Below are 23278 nucleotides of genomic sequence, written 5' to 3'. Positions count from 1 at the left end.
AGAAGCGTGTGATATTTAGCCCCCAACACATTGTACACACAGTGCTGTTCATATAATAGGCACACAGTTGACGTCACGTTTATGCCATTCTGCTTTTACTATTGGTTGTGTGCATTGTGTTTCCACTGCCTCTGCTCTAGTTGAGTTTTGTTACATTTTAAGTTAGGAACAATGTCATTCAAGCAGCATACAGAGCTTTCCAGAGCCATAAAAATACAAAATGTTCTTTTAACTGCTATCATAACCTGACACACATTCTTCAGTTTAAAATGTATCACTGCCAATTATCTTATCGCATACAGTCTGCTACAAGAATTGAGGAAAACAGTAATTAAGATAGTAAGGGAAATGACACAAAAAAAACAAAAAAACAAAAAACATTGTGTCAGATTCATTATATTTAATTTGAAATGGACATTTCAAAGTTAAAGGTGAGTTTGTAACATACTGATTTAATACAATAAGGCACCCCTATTTCACTTTTTTATCTTGTGTAGCTCACCAATCTTTGTTCATTTCTGTCAAAAACGTATTTCATTTCAATACATTGGAAGTTCATTACTATTTATGTATTCATGATTTTATTTTATTCTCGTGACATTTCAGAAATGCATTGTATTTTTAAATCCGGGTGTAACGTTTTGGCTGCCTCCATGATTAGAGGTTAACACTGCTGGAAATAAATCAGACAACGTGGATGTCCACATTACATGTTGTACCAGTGTTCGCACATGCTGCTGGTTGTATGAAATGTCATGAATTCCTCCCAGCTTGCACAAAACACCACATGAGGCCGTGGTGAATTTTCCTGGATCAGAAACAGGCCAAGCATAAACTCAAGGTGAGTCTGAGGTGTTACTCTTACAGCAGTTTTTCCACATAATCGCTGGCGTACGTCTATTTGATATACAAAGCAAACAGGCAGGAACCAGACGGTCCCAGTTCAAAGAGCCCTGCCCGCATGGAGATATTGGATACTCTAAAGACTAGAAGATGTCAACCCCATTCTCCATCTTATCACAAATCACTGTAACATTTTCACAACAACAAAAAACAGAGACTTCAATACATCATTCATGAGTGACATGATTTAACAGCTTTCAAAAACGTGAAATATATTCATTTTGATAGGATAGGTTCTGACCAGTTGGTGTGCATTTCAAATATGTTTCTTAGAAATCCCTAAAGCACACCCTGAATCTGTTTCTACACCCCTAAACGCCTCTTTTGAGTCCTGTAGCCACCTGTTACCCTCCTGTTAGCAGCAGGCAGTGTATTGCTGGGAATGTTATCTAACTACAGCAGTTCAGACCAAAACACTCCCACATGACTTTGTTAGGCAGATAGATAGTGTGTTGAAAGCAACATACCACAGATGCTAAGAAACACTGATGCATTCAAAGTCATATTCAAAAGCTTCAGCACAGTGTGGGTTAACCACATGTTCTGTTCTGCTAAACAAGGATAACTATTGAGTCCTTTATATCCCCCTGGGGTGCCAGACTGTGTGTATGATACTGTCAAATGCAAACTGTCATGTGCTTGTACAGTATACAGGCGTGCAATCCCCGCCCGTTGGAAACAGCCAATGGGGCACCTGCTCTGCTAGGTTTTGAAGGAGTGAGAGGGGGTGCTATTTAAGAAGTGAACTGCATGAGTTTTCTCAGAGATCTACAGGGTTTATTCACAGCAAGGAGGGTAAAGGAAATAGTAAACACTGTGAACACTGAGGATTATATCCGTTTCCTTTATTTCATATCCTTGTGTGCCAAACAACACGCAGCAGCTGCTGAAGCTCTCCAAACTTTGCATATCCAGAAGAAGACATGAAAAAGCAGGACTGTCGGTATCTGCTGCTGCTGCTCTTGAGTTTTGTTGTATGTCCTGCCCACACCTCTGGTAACTTTGTAGGTGAGTAACCTCCTGTATGTGACTTTTATTGTAGGTGTGGGGCTGTGACACCGCTTGCCCCTGCTTTCCAACATTCATTCATATGGATTGGTGTTTGCAAATGGTAGTTTTATTTTAAGCCGTTTGCACATTTTCACCGCTGTGTGGCAGTTTTAAACTCGTTATATTATTCTGCGCACTGTTTGATAACTAGGTGGCATCAGGTTTGAACTGGGGAAACATGCTTGTTTGGGAGTTTTGGGGCATAACTCGTCCCACAGTAGAAAGGTATACATTTTGCGCTCCCCGGTGCACTGTACGGACTGCAACTGCACTCGTGTAAGAGGAGCTCAGTGTCTTATTAAGGAAAGTGCCGAGACAGTCGGAAATAAACTGCACACACCCATGGTTGAAGCCTATTATTAACGACTGGCTGGCAGACTGACCTTCGGGCGCTGCCAGGAAAGATGCACAGCTGGAGCTGCGACACCGGTGCGTTTGTAGCGCAGATGTGCGCAGCTCTGCGCGGGTCTGCGCGGCTACACCGGAGGGATCGGTGGGATTCTGCAACCACTGAACTTTCTTACTTTGCCAAACCCAAAGTCATCTTTTGTACATAATATGCTTAGAAAACCTAGTGCACATAAATAACGCAATTAAATAGCCTAATTAATTATACTGTTATGTTTTTCGTGACAGCAACATGTTTAATTTCCAGTCGCGTATGGTGAGATTGGCACCGTTGGGAAGTTGGCATGCAGTGCCAGTGCTCTTCCCTTGGCCAATCGTGCAGCACCGATGTCTATTTACAACTGCACGCCAGCAGACGTTTTTACATACAGAATGAATCGCGATGTAAATGACTTGCCCCCCCCTCCCCCCCAGATCGCCATTGAGAGAGACCGGAGAGAACAAAGCTGCAGCCGCATTCATTCTGCGCTCACATGCAAATGTGGCTCAAAGAAAAAAAAAATCCTATAGAAATGTGAACGCTAGTAACCCCGGCCCCTGTGTTTATGTGGCACATTTGCCCGGGTTCCTATGCGCTCAAGTGTGTCTGAACCAACAGGCTTCAAAGTCACATTTGGTTCACTGGGAATTCATTTCAATGTGAGATTTGTTTTGTATACTGATATTTAATTTAATAATGGTAGAAGAAGTAGGCCTACTATTATTATAGTGATGCCTTATGTGTAGTTTTGGTTTAGTAAAATAATAATGGAGCATCACTTGCATTATCTGTGGTGAGTGGTGACTGTTTCTGTTCTTGACAGGATGCAGTTACACAGTGTTATAAAATCACCAAACATGGGCTAAACTGGACAGCATGTGTAGCTCTTTAGCCAGGCCGTTTCCTCTTATTCTTCCAATGCATGATTTCAATTTACAGACAATTCTTTGGAGCCACCAGAGAATGCATTTGGCAAGAGTGAACATAACTTGGCCAAGTTTTCCCTGCGCAAACCCTCCGACCCCGAGGAAGATGCCTGCTACATCAGCCCTGGCAATGCGGAGACGCTCAGCGATTGTGAATTCAACCACACGGCCAAAACCTTCCTGATCATACACGGATGGACGGTAAGAAGGATGCCTATTAATAATAATAATAATAATACATTTAAAAATATTTACGGTGTAAAAACTGTGCATGGTGTATCTTACTTCTTAGCTGTTGTCACACAACTGACATTAGTTGCCATGCTGTTTTCAGTTGCATCACTGTGTAGCATCAGTTGTATGTCGCTTCATACAGAAGGCTGGTACTCTGTTTTAGCATCACCACTGCTGTTGACTCTGTGCAGGTGAGCGGGATGTTTGAAAGCTGGGTCGCCAAACTGGTGTCTGCGCTGTACGAGAGAGAGCACCACGCCAACGTGATCGTGGTGGACTGGCTGAGCACAGCGCACAACCATTACCCCATTGCAGCCCAGAATACCAAGCTAGTGGGACAGGACATCGCCCGGTTCATAGACTGGATGGAGGTTGGTGTGCCGTCATTTCAATCTAGAACGTATCTAATACTTACATGGATATTTATAGAAGGTGTGCACAAGGTATAGATTCCTGGTAACAACATTTTGAATTTGTTATACGTTATGTATCTATTACTTAAAGTATACAAATAAAGAGTTTTTTTACCAGAAAGCTATACCTTGTGCATGACTTTTATAAATGTACACTATGCTTCAGCACATACATATGCACTGGATAAGGGTGTCTGCTAATAAATAAATAATAATAATAATTTCAAAATGTGTGTGTGAAAGTGTGAGTATGTGTGGGGGGGTGGATCTTGTCACATGCTTGTGTTGTGCCTGTAATTTGCTAAGTTATCGTAAAACTGTAATTCTTGTATTTTGCTTTTGTAGGAGAAAGTGAATTTCCCTCTTGACAACATGCATCTCATTGGCTACAGCCTGGGCGCCCATGTGGCAGGATTTGCAGGAAGCCACGCCTCCAATAAAGTTGGAAGAATAACTGGTAAGTCGACCATATTTGTACAGAGCTTCTATTTAAATATTTGTATGATCACACTGGATAAATCATGTTGATTTTTTAAAGGTGCAGGTAGAAGCATTTCAATTAGCTCTGTAACTAAATCTGTACTGAAATATAGTGGTGCCCGTCCAGCACATTTTGAGAATGTGACATTTCTGTCGTGATTGTACATCCACTGTGGCTGGAATCAGCAGACGCTTAAAACTTCAATGGAAAATTCTATCACATAAATTCGCTCTCTCCCGCAGGTCTGGACCCGGCCGGCCCGGTCTTCGAGGGGGCACATGCTCACGGTCGTCTGTCCCCGGATGATGCGCACTTCGTGGATGTCCTACACACCTTCACCCGTGGTTCCCTGGGCCTGAGCATCGGTATCCAGCAGCCTGTGGGCCATATCGATATCTACCCCAACGGAGGCAACTTCCAGCCGGGCTGCAACTTGCGCGGAGCCCTGGAGAAAATTGCCAGTCACGGGATATTCGGTGAGTACGAGAACGGGGTTGGGCAGCTGGGGAGAGGTTTTAAAACTTAATGTCAATATCTGACGTCTGCCAGTGAACATTTGTAAGACCGAGAAAGAATTAATGGTGGTCACCAGTCACGATTATAAACAGGCAATCTGTGGAAAAACAAATTCAACAGCGCATTATTTATTTTCATGAATATTATGTAAGGTTGTTCACTAATGGGCTGATAAGATGAACCTTTGGCACACATTCAAACAATCAAACTATTAGGTCAGTTGCAAACAACTATAGCCACCCATTAGCAATCCTGTTGTGCTACAATATTGTATTTTATGCTTATACCTTTATTTTTAATTTTTAAGTAAAAGTAGAGGGATTAGAGCATCTGATTATTTGAGGGAAAAGAACTTATAAAAATATATATGCTTGCAGAAGAAATGGACCTTGCTTCACTTCTGGTTGTTTAAATTCTAATAAAACCTCCAAAATTCAGAGAGACGTATAATGAAAGCAGCAGCTCTTATTTTAAAGACGTTTTATGATGTTTCACATCTATTAAAACAAAATGTTTGTGCTATGTGTGACCGCAGCAGTGTCCGAGGCAGTCAAGTGCCAGCACGAAAGGTCCATTCACCTTTTCATCGACTCGCTGCTGAACGAGCAGGAGGCCAGCACAGCCTACCGCTGTAGCAGCAAGGAGATGTTCGACCGCGGCTCCTGTCTCAGCTGCCGCAAGAACCGCTGCAACACGGTGGGCTACGACGTCAGCCAGGTCCGTCACAAGCGCAGTGCCCGGATGTACACCCGCACGCGCGCCTCCATGCCCTTCAGAGGTACGGGCAGGAAACGCCAACATTTCGACTGTAACACCAGGGCTGTGCATGCATTGAAAGATTTAAGATATATATTGTTAATTTCTTTCGCCATTATGACCCTTTAAATTGGTTTTATGATAATACCCAAACAATCTGAGGAGGTTATTAGTTTGTTTCGTGAGCTACGAGTATACTAATTATTATTCTCCCTCACCAACTCTTCTGTTCAGTCTACCACTACCAGGTGAAGATTCACTTTGCAAGCAAGACGCACCGCTTGCACATAGAGCCCTCCCTGACAGCTTCTCTTTACGGCACCAAAGGAGATGTTGAGAACCTTCACCTGAACATGTAAGCAATCCTTGGAAACACTACTGTCTCTCAGCCCCACAATGTTTGCATGAAGATTGTGCCCCAGCTTGTGTTTGAGCAGCTCTAACTTCTGCTGCCCTCTCTTTGCAGAAAGCAGAAGATCTCACCCAACAAAACGCACTCCTTCCTGCTGGTGACAGAGGTGGACATCGGGGATCTGCTGATGATGAAGTTCAAGTGGGAGGCCACCAGCAACTGGTCTTCCACCTCCCTGTTGAAGATGGTTTCCTCCTGGTGGTCGGGCCCATCGGCAGACAGCTCGGACGTGGAGGTGCACAAGATCCGGGTCAAAACTGGGGAGACCCAGAAAAAGTGAGTTGGGCATAGAATCCTTTTCTCCTTAGGGCCCAAGCCCGAAAATGGAAAAGACTTTCACTTCATGACAGGTCTTTTGCTCACGCATTTTGAACCAAAACAAAATCGTCAAAGTTTGTATCTATTATTCCTTAGGCTGGTTTTCTGCAGTAAAGACACGCAAGCATTGGGGCCGGCTCAAGAAGTGACATTTGTGAAGTGTAAGGAGGAATGGAATACAGGATCCAAAAGGTAATTAAGAAAATACCCACTTCATAGCAAAGCAACATGAATTCTTATAATCGTAGGCATTAACCATTTTAATGAAAGAGACAACCATTTTGTTTTCTTATTTTAACTTACTTGTTTATGTGTATTGTTGCAGGAATGCCACAAAGCAACCCTGAAACCATATGTAAAGAAATACCGAATCGTCGGGACCAAATCATCTTTTTTCCCCTGAAAGAAGCACTTAGCAATACACCCTAGACAGCCTTAAATATGTTTGTTTACGTTTCTCGAGAAAGAACAAACTGTATTTATTTTGTATGTATATATTATACAGAGAGACTTGTAACTATTCTTGTATGTAAATAACATGTTGTATTTTTTAAGTGCATTACTCATAAGTGGCATATGGAACTTTTTGTATTCACGGAAATCCAAAGATTTTGATGATGTAATTTAGTGTAGTTCTGCAGCAACAGAAGAGGCAGTTTCTAAATGCACTACTTGAATCATAAGTCTCTGTTCATGAAAGCTGCTTGAAAACATTTTAAGCTCATCTGGATTATCCACTCCAAAGTTATGCACTCAAAAACACCATTGGGACCACTGGTTGTAAAATAGACGTCACAAAACGAGCACGAGAACAATCAGATTAGTCATCCAATGAGCTCAAAAATTAGCTTTCATTAAGCATGTCCAAGTTCAATTTGGTGTGTAGCACGCATAACGAACTGTAGCATTTTGCATCAAGAGTTTTATACTGCTTTTGAACGTCAAGGTGGGTTTATAGAAAAACTAAAACTAAAATTCATGAACAGAGCTGAACAGAAAAACACTTCAGTGGCCACAAAACATTGCTCACATGTTTCAAACAGCATTTGCAAACTCCTGCCTCACCTGCTGTTACAGGGATCTTACAGAACGTCCCTTAAAATACTTCACTGTTGTCATGTGTCTGTCTTAATAGATTATCAGTTCTTTAGCTGTCAAATGCTGCTTTTATCAAGGAATTGTTACGGGAGTAGTACGTATTAGAAACTCCAATTCCTGGTAGTGGTTTAACTGAAACTGGGGGCTACTGAAAACTTGTAACCTGCCTGTACAAGAATGCAGAAACCCGAAGACTGACTCTCCTGCCTCACCTAATCAAAGCGTACCGTAATACTCCAGGTATATTGTCTGTTTGGTGCTTGAATGTTTGGGGGTATGAAATTAGAACCCAGTTCAAATCATTGGCATTTCCTCATTAGTTAGTCATCCTTGTAAACAATTTGTAGCGTTGTTCAGGAATTTCAAACAAGACAGATACTCATTAGACAAAGAATGAACATATATATTATGTATAATATATATTTATTGAAAAAAAACCTGTGGGAAATGAACGTGGTTAGAATTGTGGCCTCACGAATTAATCAGAAAGCAGGATGGCACTAAGCTATTGTTATGGCGTCTTTAAGTACTAACAGAGTTCATCTCCAGATATGTATTAGCATTGGGCAGAAGAAATTGTGAACTTTTGCATAGGTGCAATACAGTTAATTATTAAACTGTTATTGGGAGGACAGTACAGAGGAAGAATGGAGTGGAACGCAAAAGGTTAATATTTGAAAAGCCTTATCTTGGGCAGCAATTATTGTAAGCAGAATACAAAGCCTTAAGAATCAATTTGCACATGAAGAATCTGTAATACTTGAGTGGGAGAATCTGTACTGTATTTTATTTTCATTTTTTTTAAACTATATTAGTTCAACTTTTGTATTGAACCAGTGGGATGGACGGGGGGGGGGGGGGGGGGTATTGATTGACCACTGGTAATTGTAGAGACATATTTATTTGAACACTGATGTGATGTTTTGCACTGATGTCAGAAGAAAAGGTCACAAAAGCGCCAGTTCAAGACTATTATTAATATGTTAATACTGTGTATTTATAGTGATGTAAAACGGCCAATGTCAGTGTGTGCTGTTTATATTTATATTATTATTTTGTTTGTTTTTCTAGATCGGCATTTTGTTTTTGTAAACTTGATGTACAGAACATGTTAATTAAACACAACCCACTGTTTGCCTAATTTGCCTATTTCTTGAAGACACTGAGGTTTCCATTAACAAAAAGAAAACACACACCCCAAAAAACATCTTTCCCACCACAATCCAGCACATTAGTGATTAATAAAAAAGGCCCTTAAAATCTCCCACCGGTTCCCAGCACCAGCAAGTGCTCCCTGGGAGTGTCAAGTGCATTGCTTGGGGAGGTCGAGAAAAGAAGTCCACTCAGCAATGTGGATTGACCATTTCCATCAGTTTACCGTGAGAGTGTTCACCTCAAACCAACCACAAGCAACACACAACAGTTGTTCAAAGTATTACAACAGCATCAGTACAGTGTATATATCAAAACCCACCAGCAAAAGTGGATCCGGTGGATGGGGCTACGAACTGACAAAATAAAACACCAAGGAAATTGTGGCTACAGTGGCTGTGTTAAGCAGTTGCATACATGCATATTAAAAAAGCTCTGTGGTGCACTATTTCACAAAGCACCGATCTTTAGCTGTATTGAAATTATCGCAGAAATGAGTGACCTTGACAGAGCAGCCCATGACTCCAGTGATTGAGCTTCACGGCCCGGAGGCTGCCGTGTCTCTCCTTTTCTGACAGGGAGGTTGTCTGCATGTCACTGGGAACATGCTCTGTGAACAAATTTTTATCTGAGCCGCCAGTCAAACACACCACACTCGGATTTGGAACCTATACAGTGCTTAATGCCATCACAGTGGAAAACCGGATAACTGTCAGCAAGGCTCCAAATTCGTCTACCGGGGAGCAGGCCTCTTTATGCTCCACTGCTCAGTCACTCAAAGCCATTCAAGGCAATTTCACACCTGTTACCGTGCATGTGTAGGCCCCGTCCATCAAAAAAGAACCAAAACTGTACCTGGGGCTTCTCTGACGTTCATGAGTTTGACCTGTAATGTAGCACACTACAGCACACTGAATACATTTGGTCTCTGGTGGTAAGAGAAGTATTCCCAATCTCTCAAAGCTAGGAAAGACTCTGCTAAAGTCTGGAGAGCAACTGAAAGGTGTCCTACAAAAACTAATTCTTACATAGAAATGAAATCAAATGCATGGCAGAAGAAAGAAGATTGGTTTTCCTGCAGGCTGTGTTCTTGATGGACGTGTTTGGTATGTGTAAGACAACACGGAAGACACTCAGGACTCGTGGCGTCCGAACAAGAACACGGTGCTGGCCATCAGGGCCGAGAGAGTCAGGATGGCCAGGAGGATGACCCACCAGTACGCCTGGGGAAGGAAAACAGGGAGAGTCAGTCTAACAAATGGGTGAATCCATGTCCAATGCTTTCAGTGTGAGAACACTTCCCAAACTGCGTGGCACTGGAAAACACCACTGTTAAATGTGTACTGCCGAAAATGGGAATTGTGGGAAAAATAACCCAACAGTCAGAGCAGGAGAGCAAACAAGAGGTGAATGGAGGCTTGGTTATATAGGGAGTGTGCTTCTTTATGATTCAGCATAAAACTCTGTAATTGGGCACTGATAAGATTAGAGGCATAAAAACTCCCTCCCTGTGATGAAAGATTTCCGTTCTTGTACGGTGAAGATGATCCAGTTTTCTGCACAGACCGCGTGCTTGATATAGAACACTGAACTCCCGGTTAAGTTCAGGACACTCTGACAGAATGTGGACACGTGATTTCTTCAAGAGAGCAGAACACTTCAAAGCAAGCAAATAAATAAATAACTATATGACCATCATAAAATCAGTTAACCGGACATTTTCAAGGATTGTAGCTCTAGAGGACACTCAGTTCCTGGTATATTGATGGCACTTAAAACAGTTCACAGGGTTTGCAAAATTGAAAAAGTTTTGAAAATATCTTTTTTTTTTTCCTTTCTGTACATCGGCATAGTTCTGGAAAAGTTTGGGATTACAGGACAGAAACTGGATTGAAGTAGAGCAGATTTTGCACTGGAAAGTAAAGCTTCTACACTCTTCCTGTTGCTGTACAACATCTCACCCTCACTCACTCACACACACACACACACACATGGACCTACTATCATCCAATCAGCTAGGTCTTCAAATTTATCCAGGTGCAGGAAGGAGTTCTTGAGCCTGGCGATGGGGCCATCCGCATCCAGCAGGCGACAGACATTGAACTTGTCGCAGTAGCCCTTCTTGTCAGAGCAAGGCGTTCCGGGGAGGAGGGCGACACGGGTCCCGCTGAAGAACTGAGACAATATGGACGACGTTGTGCTAGCACAGGTTTGTGGAATTCCTGGAGCAAACAAACAACAAACAACCGAAAAAAAAAGGTTTCTTTATTTTTTGTTTCAATGGCCCATATTTTTACCACAAGTTTTTTAAATCAAGACAAACACCTAATGGTACAACATTTTAAACATATATTTGTATTACTTTTGTTAAAGGGATATGTCGGTGTTTTGGCATTTTTGACAGATGTCTTACTCACCCAGAGTCATATGAATCCATGGAAACCTTTTTAATTCTGTGCATCCAGTTTGAAGAAATTTGAATTTATCATTTCATTAGCTTAGAACAATTGCTGCAAATCAATGGTCGCAAAATGCTGACTCTCAAAAGCTGGCTAATAGATCTTTTAAATACTCAAAAGCTGGGTGGATAGCACATTTGTACATTAAATATTCTCTACAAGTCTATACAAAATATGTTTAAAAGTATTTTTCTTGTGGAACTATCTCACCGAATTACGCATTTCCTCAGCTGTGATGAGGTCGGCGCAAGGATATGCTCACTGCGCACAATTGTAAACACAGCTGACTAGCCGAGTGAGATTGCACTGCTGACGGTGATATGGGTCATTCGTGTGTACGGTAGAAAAGCTACAAGTTTTCACAGACTGCCATTGAGGGATCCTGACTGATTAAAGCTATGGCTAGCTAGAGTAATCAACAACTGTGTTCACGTCACCATGTCTCATGGGAAGAGAGCGCAGACAGAACAGAAAGGAGTCCATAAATAAGGAAGTACGATCATTTCTTACGATTACCAGAAATTAATGAATGTCTTGAACTATTAATTTACTATTTATAGTATTGTAAGACTACAAATGACAAACAGAAAAACTTTTGAGTATTTCAAATTTCTATTAGCTGGCTTTTGAGAGTCAGCATTTTGCGACCATTGACTTCCAGCAATTGTGCTCAGCTAACAAAATGCAAAATTCAAATTTCTTCAAACTGGATGCACAGAATTAAAAAGGTTTCCATGGATTCATATGACTCTGGGTAAGTAAGCAATCAGGCTAAAATGCCAAAATACTGAAGTATCCCTTAAGCTAAATAAGCATTCAAAGTTTTATGCAAGACCATCCCACTTCTGTGTGTATTTTTATTTAGATTTTTTTCAGGTGTCAATTTATTTTCACAGGAAAGGGATTATAACTGTGTCCCAATAACTTGAGCTAGATTGCTGTTTTTTAATGCATTTTTATATTAACTGGAATTTAAAGGGTGATGGTTTTAAACCTCTGAAAGTCAGCAAAGGAATTATATACATATGGTACCAGAGCCAACATTCAGGTCAAGGCTATGTCTTAAGCATACTGAATAAGAAATAAATATTGGACCTTTTTCAATAAATACAAGACGCACAGCTAAAATAGGTATAATTTCTGTCAGCTGGCGTTTCAACCCTCAATTCATTTTTATATATGTTAGATGATGTATGATCCTTATTGGCAATTCATGGGATATATGTCAAATATATTTGAGTCTGTAATCCATATATTAATTTTATATGTGGTAGAAATTAGCTTCCACATATATTTTGAACGGATAAATACATAGTTGGATGAACATACATGCAAATACAATATATCGTTATCCTTTACAAATACCAAACTCATTAGAAATATGTATTTGCTCCATATGGGCTGTAGAGGATATATGTAAATATGGCCCACACCATACCTTGTTCCTGGCAGCACAAGAAGCATTTCTCAGTCAAAGAGATGCCCGGACAGTCACATTGCTCCAGCCCGTACTTCGCACACAGGGAATGCATACACTCCTGTTGTGGGAACAACAAAAAGATCGACAAATGAAAGACACTGAAAATTGAAAGTGTTCCGGTACAATTATCACAGTTCAGGGCATGATTTGGGTTTTGAGTTTTGAAAAGAACACACATGTTTTCACACCTTCCGTCAGCCTGCGATGGGATCTTTTCATATTTTCATCAGGGCAACTGTAAATGGGGAACTGCCGAAACATGGTCTCACTCCGCAGTTAACGGCAGATTTCCATTGTAACTTAAGACATGCAAATAAGTAGAGAAGCAGTTGGCGGCAAATGTGCCAGTTCACTGGTTATCTACAGCCATTCCTCCTCCACCCTCCTCACAGAAACACGACCATGCAACTACAAAATTTACTACTCCAGCATATCGGTATCCAAGCATTGCATTTCAGTATTGTGTTACAGTTTAGGAAATGCTCCTCCGCTGTCATGCTGGGGAATGCGGTCATGTTTTGAAAATTTGCATTATGATAACAAACAGCACAACCCTTCTTTGTCAGAGCTGGGTGACGTCTAGCGATATACTTTAACAGCTGCTGGAAAAGAGAATGCCGAGGAGCTTATTCTTAAGTAGGTTTCTAAACGGCTGTTGTTATTTTGGATTTTTTTGAAGCATTTCATCACTGGGCGACTTCATGTGTACCGACCCCATTCACACAGACACGCTTTCCTTTGCTGCACTCCGTCATGTTGGGTTTGTGGGGTGCGGGGGGGCAGGCCGCAGTGGACCCTCGACACAGGCTCTGCTGCTGACACTCCGACTCCTCTTTGCAGGGCATCCCTGGCGGCTTGAACTCGCAATGGGAGGCGCAGCACAAGCCTTGACTGGGACTGAGGACAAACTGAGTCAGTAAAGGGCAAGACCTCATATGCAAATTCAGGAATTGGGGATTTGGGCTTTAGCGCACCTGCATCGTTTATGAGGTTTCAACCTGCACTGGACCTCCCGCGGTTGATTGGCGCCATAGCAACACGGGTCATTGTCATTGTGCCCCACGTCACACTCCTCGCCTTTGTCTACTATCTTGTTCCCGCAGACGGGGTAGTTGGTGTCTGGAGAGAAAGAGATGAGACACAAACGGCCATAACTAGCAAATATTATTTAAGATTTTACATTGATATTTTTAATTAGATATGCATTTACACACTCACACATATAGATAGATAGATAGAAAGATAGATAGACAGATAGATAGATCTGTCCAGAGTGGACTGACGAAGGAATACACAGGATGGCAAGTTAACACAACACAACTATTAACAAAGTCTGCCAACCACTGTTCTTGTCCACACAGTCCACTACAAATGTGTTAGGCTGCCCCCCACAATCCCATGTGCTCTGTTGACTGTGGGTTACATCATCTAGTCATTGTCCAAAGCGGGACAGATGGCAGCCTGCTCACCTACAAAGCACAGGTCCTTCTTCATCCTCAGGATTCGGCTGATGAGTTTGATGCTGCAAGGGGAAAACTTCTCGTTGTTCTCTTGTCTGTTGTTCGAAGCATAGGGGAACATCAGGTACCTCCCATTTCCCCCGCTGGAGCCCAGATCTCCACAGTTCTCCCCCTCATCATGCTGAAAAATACATTTCCAGTAGGGGTTCAGTGACAGTACTACTCCATGATGCCCAAACGCAAAGGATTCATTATCCATCATCGGCTGACTTGTCTAAGAATGATCCATCTAATCTCCCCCACCCCCCCCTCCCTCTTGTGGCACATCCAGTCCTGTCTCATACTGCTGCTATTGTTCCTGCTCAGACAGGTCTTCCAGCACTAATAACTGAAGAAGTTTCAGGATGACAAAGCAACTTACAAACAAGTCAAACTCTTCAGTCATTTGGACTTTTGCATTCTTTAGCGAGTTGAGACTTCACATTAAAGCAGGCTCCTATTACAAGCTTCATGCACTTTTTTTTCATGTGGATTTAATTGATTTGTTTATCTTAACAATAGACATACACCTTGGGTTTTATTGGAGCCACACAGTGTTTGTGAAAATTGACCTCTTCCTGTTCTTTGGTAATACATCTTTGGCCTAAACCCCAAGTGAGCACAAACTAAACGGAAACGGAGTGAAAATTGCAGCAGCTGAACCAACATCTAATGCATCAAGGAGCTAATGCATCTCGGCTCATCGCCATGTCCCCCGCCACCACACACTGAGAGGGTGAGGAAATATGTCTGGTCCAAATCGAGTCATAAGCTGGCATCGTATTGGCGAACCACAGCTCATAGGGCTGAGCAGGGGCATCGCTAGACCCTATTTATTGGGGCTTCATATTCTCTCTCAGCCGCCCTAAAAATAATACTAAGTAATGGCACGGTGAAACAGTCCGACAAAATACTGTCAGCCCCCCCTTGTATATTCTCTCATCCCCCCAAAATATAGACCAGACCTAAGCCCCCTCCCCCCCAACTCTTACCGGAGAAAACATTGTCAGCAGCACCTGGGCATCGTTTCATAGTCCTACTAAAATCTGAAGTCTAGCGACGCCTCTGGGGTTCGGTCTGAACATTTACCGACTGAGCCACTCGGGAGGCCCAGAACTACATTCTTCAGTTTATTTTGTCTGTGCTGAGAATGATCTTGTGATAGTGAATGGCTGGTTAAAGGGAGTGACAGCACTGCAGATTTCTTATTTAGTATCGTTAAATCATCAATGGCTGAAGATGTGGAAACGTTGGCATCAAGATCAGTGACGTAAGGACCAGATCCCTCAGAACCAAAAGAAAAACAGTCCTTCAAGGACCAGAGAGACAGACCCTTAATGAAGTACTTACAAACTCAAGGGAGAGCAATCCTGCAACGGAAAACATTGGCTTTGCTGTTGTGTACCTTGGCATACCCAACTCAAGTTCTGTGTGTGGCATTAAGCATACCAGCAATACTTTAAAAAGAGAAGTCAGGCCTATGTACACATGTCAACGGCCTAGAGGCACAAGGCACAATCATAGTCCTAATATCCCTGCCAGCATCTGCCATTTGAACAATCTGCATTAATTTCAGGTGTTCAGGAGTTGGCCCAATGTCTACATTCATTCAGGGAAAACTTGCGTCAGGGAACATGCCGGTAGCATATCCAGGGAATTAGGCAGAGAGAAAAACATATTTTATTTATAAACCCACATTGAGAGGTGAGCGCCAAGATGCATAGCAGTACTGATTTAGCAATTTCATAAGGAAGATCACCCTGTCAGGAATGTCAGGACGATGCACATCAGAGATTAAACAAGCGGCATTGGGGGAGAGGTCACCTAGTTGTGAACAGTATTTGTATATTTTACACCACTTTGGGCAGGAAAGGGGTTCGGACTTCCAAGGATACAGTCTGGTTTAAATCGGTTAATTATTTACGGTTTCCCAAACAAATATGGCGAACTCACAGGTGCTCCCAGGCTGTGGCCCAGTTCATGGGCTAGAGTCAGATGCAGCGTCCAGGAAGGCGAGTACATCCCATACATCTGCAGAGTGATCAGCCCCGTGTTGAGGGTCGCCTCGGTCTCGCCTCGGAAATTTGCGTACTTGGAACATATCCCACCAGAGTTGCCTGAAAGACAGAACTCCCATCGGGTTAATGGGAGAGAAGCTGAACATTTTGTTTGTACCTTTGTGTCTTTGCTCGCAGACTTAGATCTCAGCACTGATAAACAGAGATTTAAGTATGAAAAAATATATGATTACTTGAATTTCGTTGGAACTAAAATCTATCAAAAACAACAATTTCCTGGAACTGTCTGACAGCGTTGAATATTCATTCTCCCTCAAACCATAAACATGATGACATTTCCATTAACACCACTTATCCCATTCAGCCTGTATTGACTTGCTGAGAGAAAATTGTTTATTTAAAACACAAAAAAACTTTAAAGTAACTTTCTGCCTCATTAGACCTGTAGAAAAGGGAAGTGAAAATCATTCCTGCTGTGTATGCTTTGGGTCTTTTTTTTATTTTTACTTTTCTCCTTTGCTTTTTGAGATTGACTATAGTGACATAACAGAAGGCTTTAAGTATTTAGCCCACTTATGATCTGGGTTGCCTATGATTAGATCCCTTCTCCATCTCCTTGACACCATCACATAACCACCCAGCAATGGTCAATCTGAGCAGCTAAGGATCCCCAGGCTATGCTATAGTAATTGCGCTCTGTGCCAACTCCCTCCCTTTTACCAGGCCTGAAGCAGCAACACAAGCTTTCGAAAGGGAAGCTGAGCCTGATACATCCTCTTTTGTCTTCCTTTCAGCTAAGTGGCCTAATATGTCCCCAGACAAGTCTTTCCCGAAAGTCAGACAGACACCCTAGCCCTGGCAGCAGAATCTCACGGGAAAAGGGCTGCTTTAGCACAATTGGGAAAAGGAACGGCAGCATAGGGTTAACTCATTCACAGGGGTGGTCCCACTTAAGATGAAGGAAGATCAAAACCTTAAAGCAAAATGCTGCTTCTGTTGTGGAAGGTGCACACGTTGTACATTGGGGATTACAGACTCAACTCTGTTGTATCTGAAATAAAGCAGGTAACCATAACAATGTAAAAGGCCATCGCAACAGTGACAGTTGGCCCACATTTTGACTCTCCTTTCCTGGGGGGTGAGAGCCACCGGCCTTCAATAAAAACTGCTACGTAACAAAGGTAGTTTAGAGCAACCAAGTCAAACATTGATTCAGTTAGGTTACCAACCAACCAAAACAAACAGATGCTCTCCAACATATCTCTGCTTTGTGATGTCTTCTTATAATCTAGATAGAACACTATGTGATTCCTCCCCTCATCCTCAGCGCTGGTCTTACTGTGTACCTGTGCTCCTGCCTGTACCCGACAGCAGACACTAGTCAACAGTGACAACGCCACAAAATTTGGCAGCAGTTAAATGTAAAACAAAAAAAAAAGTCATAACCAGATCTCAGACACCACCATCTTTAAAGTGTGTTATTTGTTTTTTAGGACAGTGCAAGCAGCAATATTTGGGAGAAAATTATGTATTTTTACTGTGTTTTTTGTTTTAGTTTTCCTCAAGAACATTCCCACAGATTTGGAATGAAATGTTCCCCTGTCTGTGTTGTCCATCCGTCCATATCAGAGTGTACTGAAGGGTTGACAGGCTATAAATTAAAGACATTTCAGCCTAGAGCCTTGGCTAAAGGTCAAAACTGTGTTCCAAACCCTCCTGACTGCGCCCGGTTGTCTTGCAATGTGCTCAATTCTGCCACGTTATATAACACCACAAGCCTGGAACCTCCAAGTGATCAACAGCTGGCTTTTTTCACACAACAGTCTTGTGTGCCTGTCTACGACCTCATCCCCACAGTCCTGTCCAATGGCAGGCAGAGTGTGCGGTGAGTTACACAGGCCTACAAATGGAAAAAGGGTTATATTTAGTTTCCATGCAGTGTCAATAGTTCTTCAAAGTACAAGGACTGGTATGTGCAGCTGCTGGGAACCGAGCCATATAAAACTGCCACACAAACAGAGATTTTTCTTCCTCTGTCTATTGATGACAGCAGTTGGTGGAGGAATGACTCATGTGACTGATCGATTAGTGGGAGGATTCCAGGCAAGTGGAAACCCCTACTGAGCCATCACTGATTGGCTACGTCACAGACAGGCATGCAATAGCAAGCATGTGAAGGCTTCTTTCTACACTTGTGTTAGGAGCCCGAGTGGGTTGCAATAGGAATGTCTTGACTCGAGCAAAAAGCCTTGTTTGTATAACTAAAGTCCCCTTGGCAGCTACCTGACATGCTCTCCGCCTATTTGATTTGGTAAAAGGCCTAATGACCATCTTTGTACGTTTCTGCTGTCAAGCCACTTAAGGAAAGGACGTTTGTAGTTTTGCAAGTTGCCACCACAGTATCTTTACACGGCAATGATTTAGGATTCTCCTACAGCACCTGTACAGGAAAACAAACTTGTTTAACAGAGCTGCAGGAATCTGCAAGTCTTTACACTGATTTTGCTTGCCAAGGCCTCAGGCTAGGTTCTGTGACTCTTACGAGATGTATTTGTCTATCCCTGAATGCACTGTATTAAGGGATTCCTTAATATCATGCTTTAAGGTTATAGGCATCATAACTAAGGAATCCAACTGAATAACAACTTTATTACCCCACCCCCACCCACACCTGCATAACCAGATAACACTGTGCAGTGCGAGTATTTGAGCCCCATCAATACATGAATTCAACCAGGCCAAGATTCACGGCATCTCTTCACAGTTCCTGCTGTCAGGTGACATTTGCAAGTCCCAACTTTTCAGTGATGATAATAATAATAACAAATCACAATTCATTAATGACCTGCAGATCAGTAGCTTCCTCAGAGGGTAAACCTGTCTCAATGACCGTGGCTATGCTAATTACAGGGCTGAGATTTGCACCCTGGGGACTGGTTGCGTTCCTTCCTTTGTAGTTTCTCCTGTAGCACGCAGCAACCTACCTCAAGGAGTAACTGTGTTATCGCAATCTTGGCCCACCTATTTGTAGACTCACTGCACTGACACACAGCGTGACTTGGGACCAGCACTAGTTCAATTTAATGCCCCATCATACTGGGAGCTCCCTAGGAAAACATAGAAGGAGGGGCAGAGGGGCTGAAGACAATGTATTCTTCTCGACACAGAGCGTCAGTATTGGCCTGAGAAAGACCTGAGCTCAGAGTTTAGCCGTGGCTCTGCCCAAATGCCCATTCCTGGGAAGCACTAAGCCACTCATAAGGGTACAAACAAGGGGTGCAGTTACAATTCGAAGCAGGGCTGTGGGGAAAGAATGCTTTCTAATAGGCTGCTATCTCCCTCATTAGTGGGTCAATGACCTACATCAAAACAAATCTCGTCAGAGCATAAACGTTTTAGTGCGCCACTTCATTTTTCCCCACTATACAAAGCAAGGCTTTCTATGAATGACTATAATTGGCATGAAGGATTTGGAAATAACCCCCTCCCCTCCAGGCTGTGGAAAGACAGACACTTATGAAATCAACCTCCAAACAACCCTGGAGTGGTGAGACCACAACTAGCGATGGGTGATAGCAATTAGCCCGCTCTATGGGGTAGGGCAGTGCCAGAGCTGAGGTCCCTGGGTTTATGATGCAAGAGGATGCATGTTGTTCAACCCATGACGATATGTTTAGCGGTGGAGCCATTTCAAAGCCTAGGTTGGAGTCATCACATGTTGTCCTCACTAAGCCAGTCAAAGTCAGAGCAATGTCACGCTCTCTGGGTCCATTGTGTGTGTATATGTTGTGTCTGTGTGTGTAAACTCACGTGAGTCTTCACCATGGCAACCACGGCAATGTCTCAAGGGCTGGAATGTGACCATATAGGTCTTTTCTCACCAAGGCACGTTAGAGGGGGTAACCAGTTTGCTTCGATCATGTGTCCCACAGTAATCCCCCAACAGCGCTTAACAGTCTCTCTCTCTCTCTCTCTCTCTCTCTCTCACACACACACACACACACACACACCTCCTGCAGCAGCCAATCACAGGCCAGGCTGACACAGTGCTGGGAATAGCCCCAGTGATAGGGCCCTGGCCTGGGAAAAGCCACCAAAACAGAAGCCGCTTTGTACACAAGTCTGTGAAATCTCCCTGACATGAAGATTCAAGTGCAAGACTAAACATGCTGTCATCTCAGACAATGCTAGTATTATGAGCATGTGTTGATCAACTCCCAACCAAAGCTTTCATTAGCCATATCTGCCATGCCATGGACAAGGAAACCGATGTACCGCTGGTACAAAGTTGAGTGGAAAAGACTTCAAATGACTGTTCCAAGAGTAACTAATACAACTCTCACCCCTCCCTACCAGAAAAAACTAAAACAAAACACAATTGTAAAGCAGGAGTGCTCAATGTTCCCAAGCTTATCGAATAAGCGTTCTGAAGTCACGCGTGCTGTTTTTTTGGGTTAATCTGTATACAAACACAAGACAGTCCAAAATGTGAAGACACTGAAAACCTGTTTTGGTATTAAAAGAGGATGGTGAGAACGTTATAGGCTCCTGAGTGACAGGCTTGTGTGTTTTCAGCATTTTAAAATGTGTGTTTGTAAAATTAATAAGAATTAAGATTTAGACACTGATATAAAGAAACAATTAAAAGCTAGGATCCGAATAGGGAATTTCCCATTCACGATATTTGCTGAAAACTGATGATTAACTCCATACAAAAGCGGAAACACAAAAATTGTTTTTTTTAAGGATGATTAAAATACGAATATCAGTGGATATGGTTTTTATGCAAGTCCCAGTTTAAATACAGGAGCATATTTAGACAATGGCACAATCTTTGTTTTGGAGAATTTCCCAGAATACATTTTTAAGCAGATGAAGGGAAATACGTTTTTGATTGCAGTCAAAGCCTGGAATGTTAATTTCTGGGAGCTGAAAGCTTTGAAAGAGAGAGTCTGGAAGTATTTGCTTTCACAACATCTAGCAGCTACACAACCCTGCTTTGTCAAGATTTTGCCCAAGACGGCTTACATTTTTAAAACTCCCATCTTAAATATACCCTTTAGATAGTGCTTGGAGGAATTGCAATCTGCGTTAATGGGGCATTAATGTAAGCAAATGGACTGTGTTGTTACATGCACAAACACCACATGAAGGAGGATTCATCTTGATGAAAATCACTCATGATTTTCTCAGGAAATCTGAAAGGGAAATACAGGATGAAGGCCGAGCATCAAATTCATAATATCAACAGTGCAGCTGGGGGCTTTAACTTTGTCCTTGAGTAAAACAAATAAAGATTTTAAATAGAAAAGGGAAATATGTTGCCAGTATGTCACACATCCCTCACTGGGAAAATTTAAAACAAATCATATTCTTTCCTAAGTTGGCCAAAAAGAAAGAAAACAGTTCAAGCATATGGCTCACAGTTTTCTTATGAATCACAGAAAACCTTTGTCCTCTGATCATTCACAATACCAGCCACCATATAAGTGCTTCTTTAACATGCTTTGTGAAAACTAGTGGAAAACCCTGGGGATAAAGAGTCGAGGGTTGGTTGTTACCTGGCATTCCCTCCCAGGCCAGACCCAGTGTCCCGCTGTAGTCGCGGTCAGTCAGCAGGTAGGACAGGCAGTATTTGTCCCAGTTGGCTTCTGAGAACAACATGAGAAGCTTCTCTGGACCAATGAAGGTAGGATACAGCGGACTGGAGGGATCCTCCTGGGAAATTATCTGAAAGCAACCACTGTAATGAAACACAGCTCTTCCAGGTGAAGCAGTAAAAAGTCTTTGTGGTTTCATTCGTGTTACCATACCCTCCAATGTTTGCTTCTTCAGTTGGTAGATACGCAAACCTGACATTTTCTATGGCACGTGCATATTCTCATTAACCGGGAAAGTCAATTACCCTGCCAACTTTTGAGCTTGCGTGCCACAATTGTTGGTTGGCACTGAACGACCAAGTCAAAAGGAATGGAATCGAGCCCAGACTTAAAAGGCTTGGAGAAGGCCTGTGTCTCTGCAGGTTATCAGGGAGATACATCAAGAATATTGAGCAGGCACATCTGTACAGACAGGTCTTCTTCCATTCCAACATTGTGCAACTGAACATTTTAACTGTGCTTGCAGTTAACACCTGACAGAGTACTTACTTCCAGGTCTTTAACTTGGAAGTTGATCAGTCGAATACCTTCAAAATCCACTCTTTGATAAAGTTCATTCACCGCCTTTATGTAGCTTGCCACCTGTGAACAAAAATAAGACAATAATACAAAAAAAATGCTACAGCACATTGTACCTTTGAAACGCAGTCTAGTGCGTCTTTAGCTTATTAGGCAATGGGGTTTGTAGTTATTGCATTAGAAAGAGAAAAACATGTTTTAATACAGATATTTTTTGTTATTGTTATTTTACATTATTGACAATGTAAAAGTCATTAATACAAAATGCACCAGTCATACCAGGGTCTCTCCCTCTTCCTGTGAAAAGTTAATTAAAGCAAACTCTCAGGCTGGTCACAGGAACTGAAACAATACATTTTGAAGTGACTGAAGTAATGCATTAATCCGATTTAAAAGCGTTTGTTGCAATACCTTCAGGAAAACACTATGACTCCGAAAGCTTAATGTCAGATTAGATCCTGTACAAGCAGCTCATTGTGCAGTGTGATTGAGATTAAAATATATATGTATTAATTTTATGTTAGAAAGGGGAGCTTTTCAGCAGATGTATTCATAAATCAGAAAGAAACGTCTGCCTTTACCTAATTCTTTCTGCCTCCTTTATGCATGAAACACTACAAACAGATCAGTAGCATGCTATATACTCCACTTCCCCAAACAAACCCAATGCACTCTTTAAGTGCATCCAACTTTCAATATTATCGCCTGGAACGGGCTGTTTACCAAACCCATATACACTATTAATGGAAAATGATGCTCCTCGCTCGGAGTGTCCAAGCACATGGTTTTGGTCACATGGCACGGCAACCCGGGCTGTGTATTTGAAACTTTCCACTGTTCACACTCTGGGTAATAGAATCACAAGAACAGATATTTTATACATAGCCTGGAGAGCTAAAGGGTCCCACAGTAGTTTACACGTTCGTTAAAAAAAAGGGAAGATTACATCAAAGTATTTCAATGCAATGCACACACAAATACAGTATAAGTATGGAA

At 42.2% G+C, this 23278-nt stretch overlaps 2 protein-coding genes across 2 annotated transcripts in view; one reads left to right on the top strand and one right to left on the bottom strand.

The window, feature by feature from the left end:
• The first annotated feature begins 1659 nt into the window (after positions 1 to 1659).
• Positions 1660 to 8636, top strand: lpl2a (lipoprotein lipase 2 a). Its single transcript, XM_066695710.1, has 10 exons — positions 1660 to 1911; positions 3281 to 3468; positions 3693 to 3872; positions 4260 to 4371; positions 4638 to 4871; positions 5447 to 5689; positions 5902 to 6022; positions 6134 to 6355; positions 6494 to 6589; positions 6723 to 8636. The coding sequence occupies exons 1-10, from the start codon at positions 1827 to 1829 to the stop codon at positions 6742 to 6744; spliced, it is 1503 nt and encodes a 500-aa protein (XP_066551807.1). The 5' UTR covers positions 1660 to 1826; the 3' UTR covers positions 6745 to 8636.
• LOC136718086 (disintegrin and metalloproteinase domain-containing protein 10) overlaps positions 7902 to 23278 on the bottom strand; it is a 30989-nt gene continuing 15612 nt past the window's right edge. Inside the window, exons 7-15 of the mRNA XM_066695708.1 lie at positions 22253 to 22345; positions 21665 to 21833; positions 16039 to 16202; positions 14056 to 14227; positions 13561 to 13705; positions 13300 to 13483; positions 12545 to 12644; positions 10649 to 10869; positions 7902 to 9870 (exon numbers count right to left, since the gene is read on the bottom strand). Coding sequence (XP_066551805.1) covers positions 9781 to 9870; positions 10649 to 10869; positions 12545 to 12644; positions 13300 to 13483; positions 13561 to 13705; positions 14056 to 14227; positions 16039 to 16202; positions 21665 to 21833; positions 22253 to 22345 — 1338 coding nt within the window. The 3' untranslated portion in view covers positions 7902 to 9780. The remainder of the gene's footprint in view (positions 9871 to 10648; positions 10870 to 12544; positions 12645 to 13299; positions 13484 to 13560; positions 13706 to 14055; positions 14228 to 16038; positions 16203 to 21664; positions 21834 to 22252; positions 22346 to 23278) is intronic.

Source organism: Amia ocellicauda, chromosome 22, assembly GCF_036373705.1.
Source record: "Amia ocellicauda isolate fAmiCal2 chromosome 22, fAmiCal2.hap1, whole genome shotgun sequence".
Classification (NCBI taxonomy): Eukaryota; Metazoa; Chordata; class Actinopteri; order Amiiformes; family Amiidae; genus Amia; species Amia ocellicauda.
This window is presented reverse-complemented; position numbering and strand designations above follow the sequence as displayed.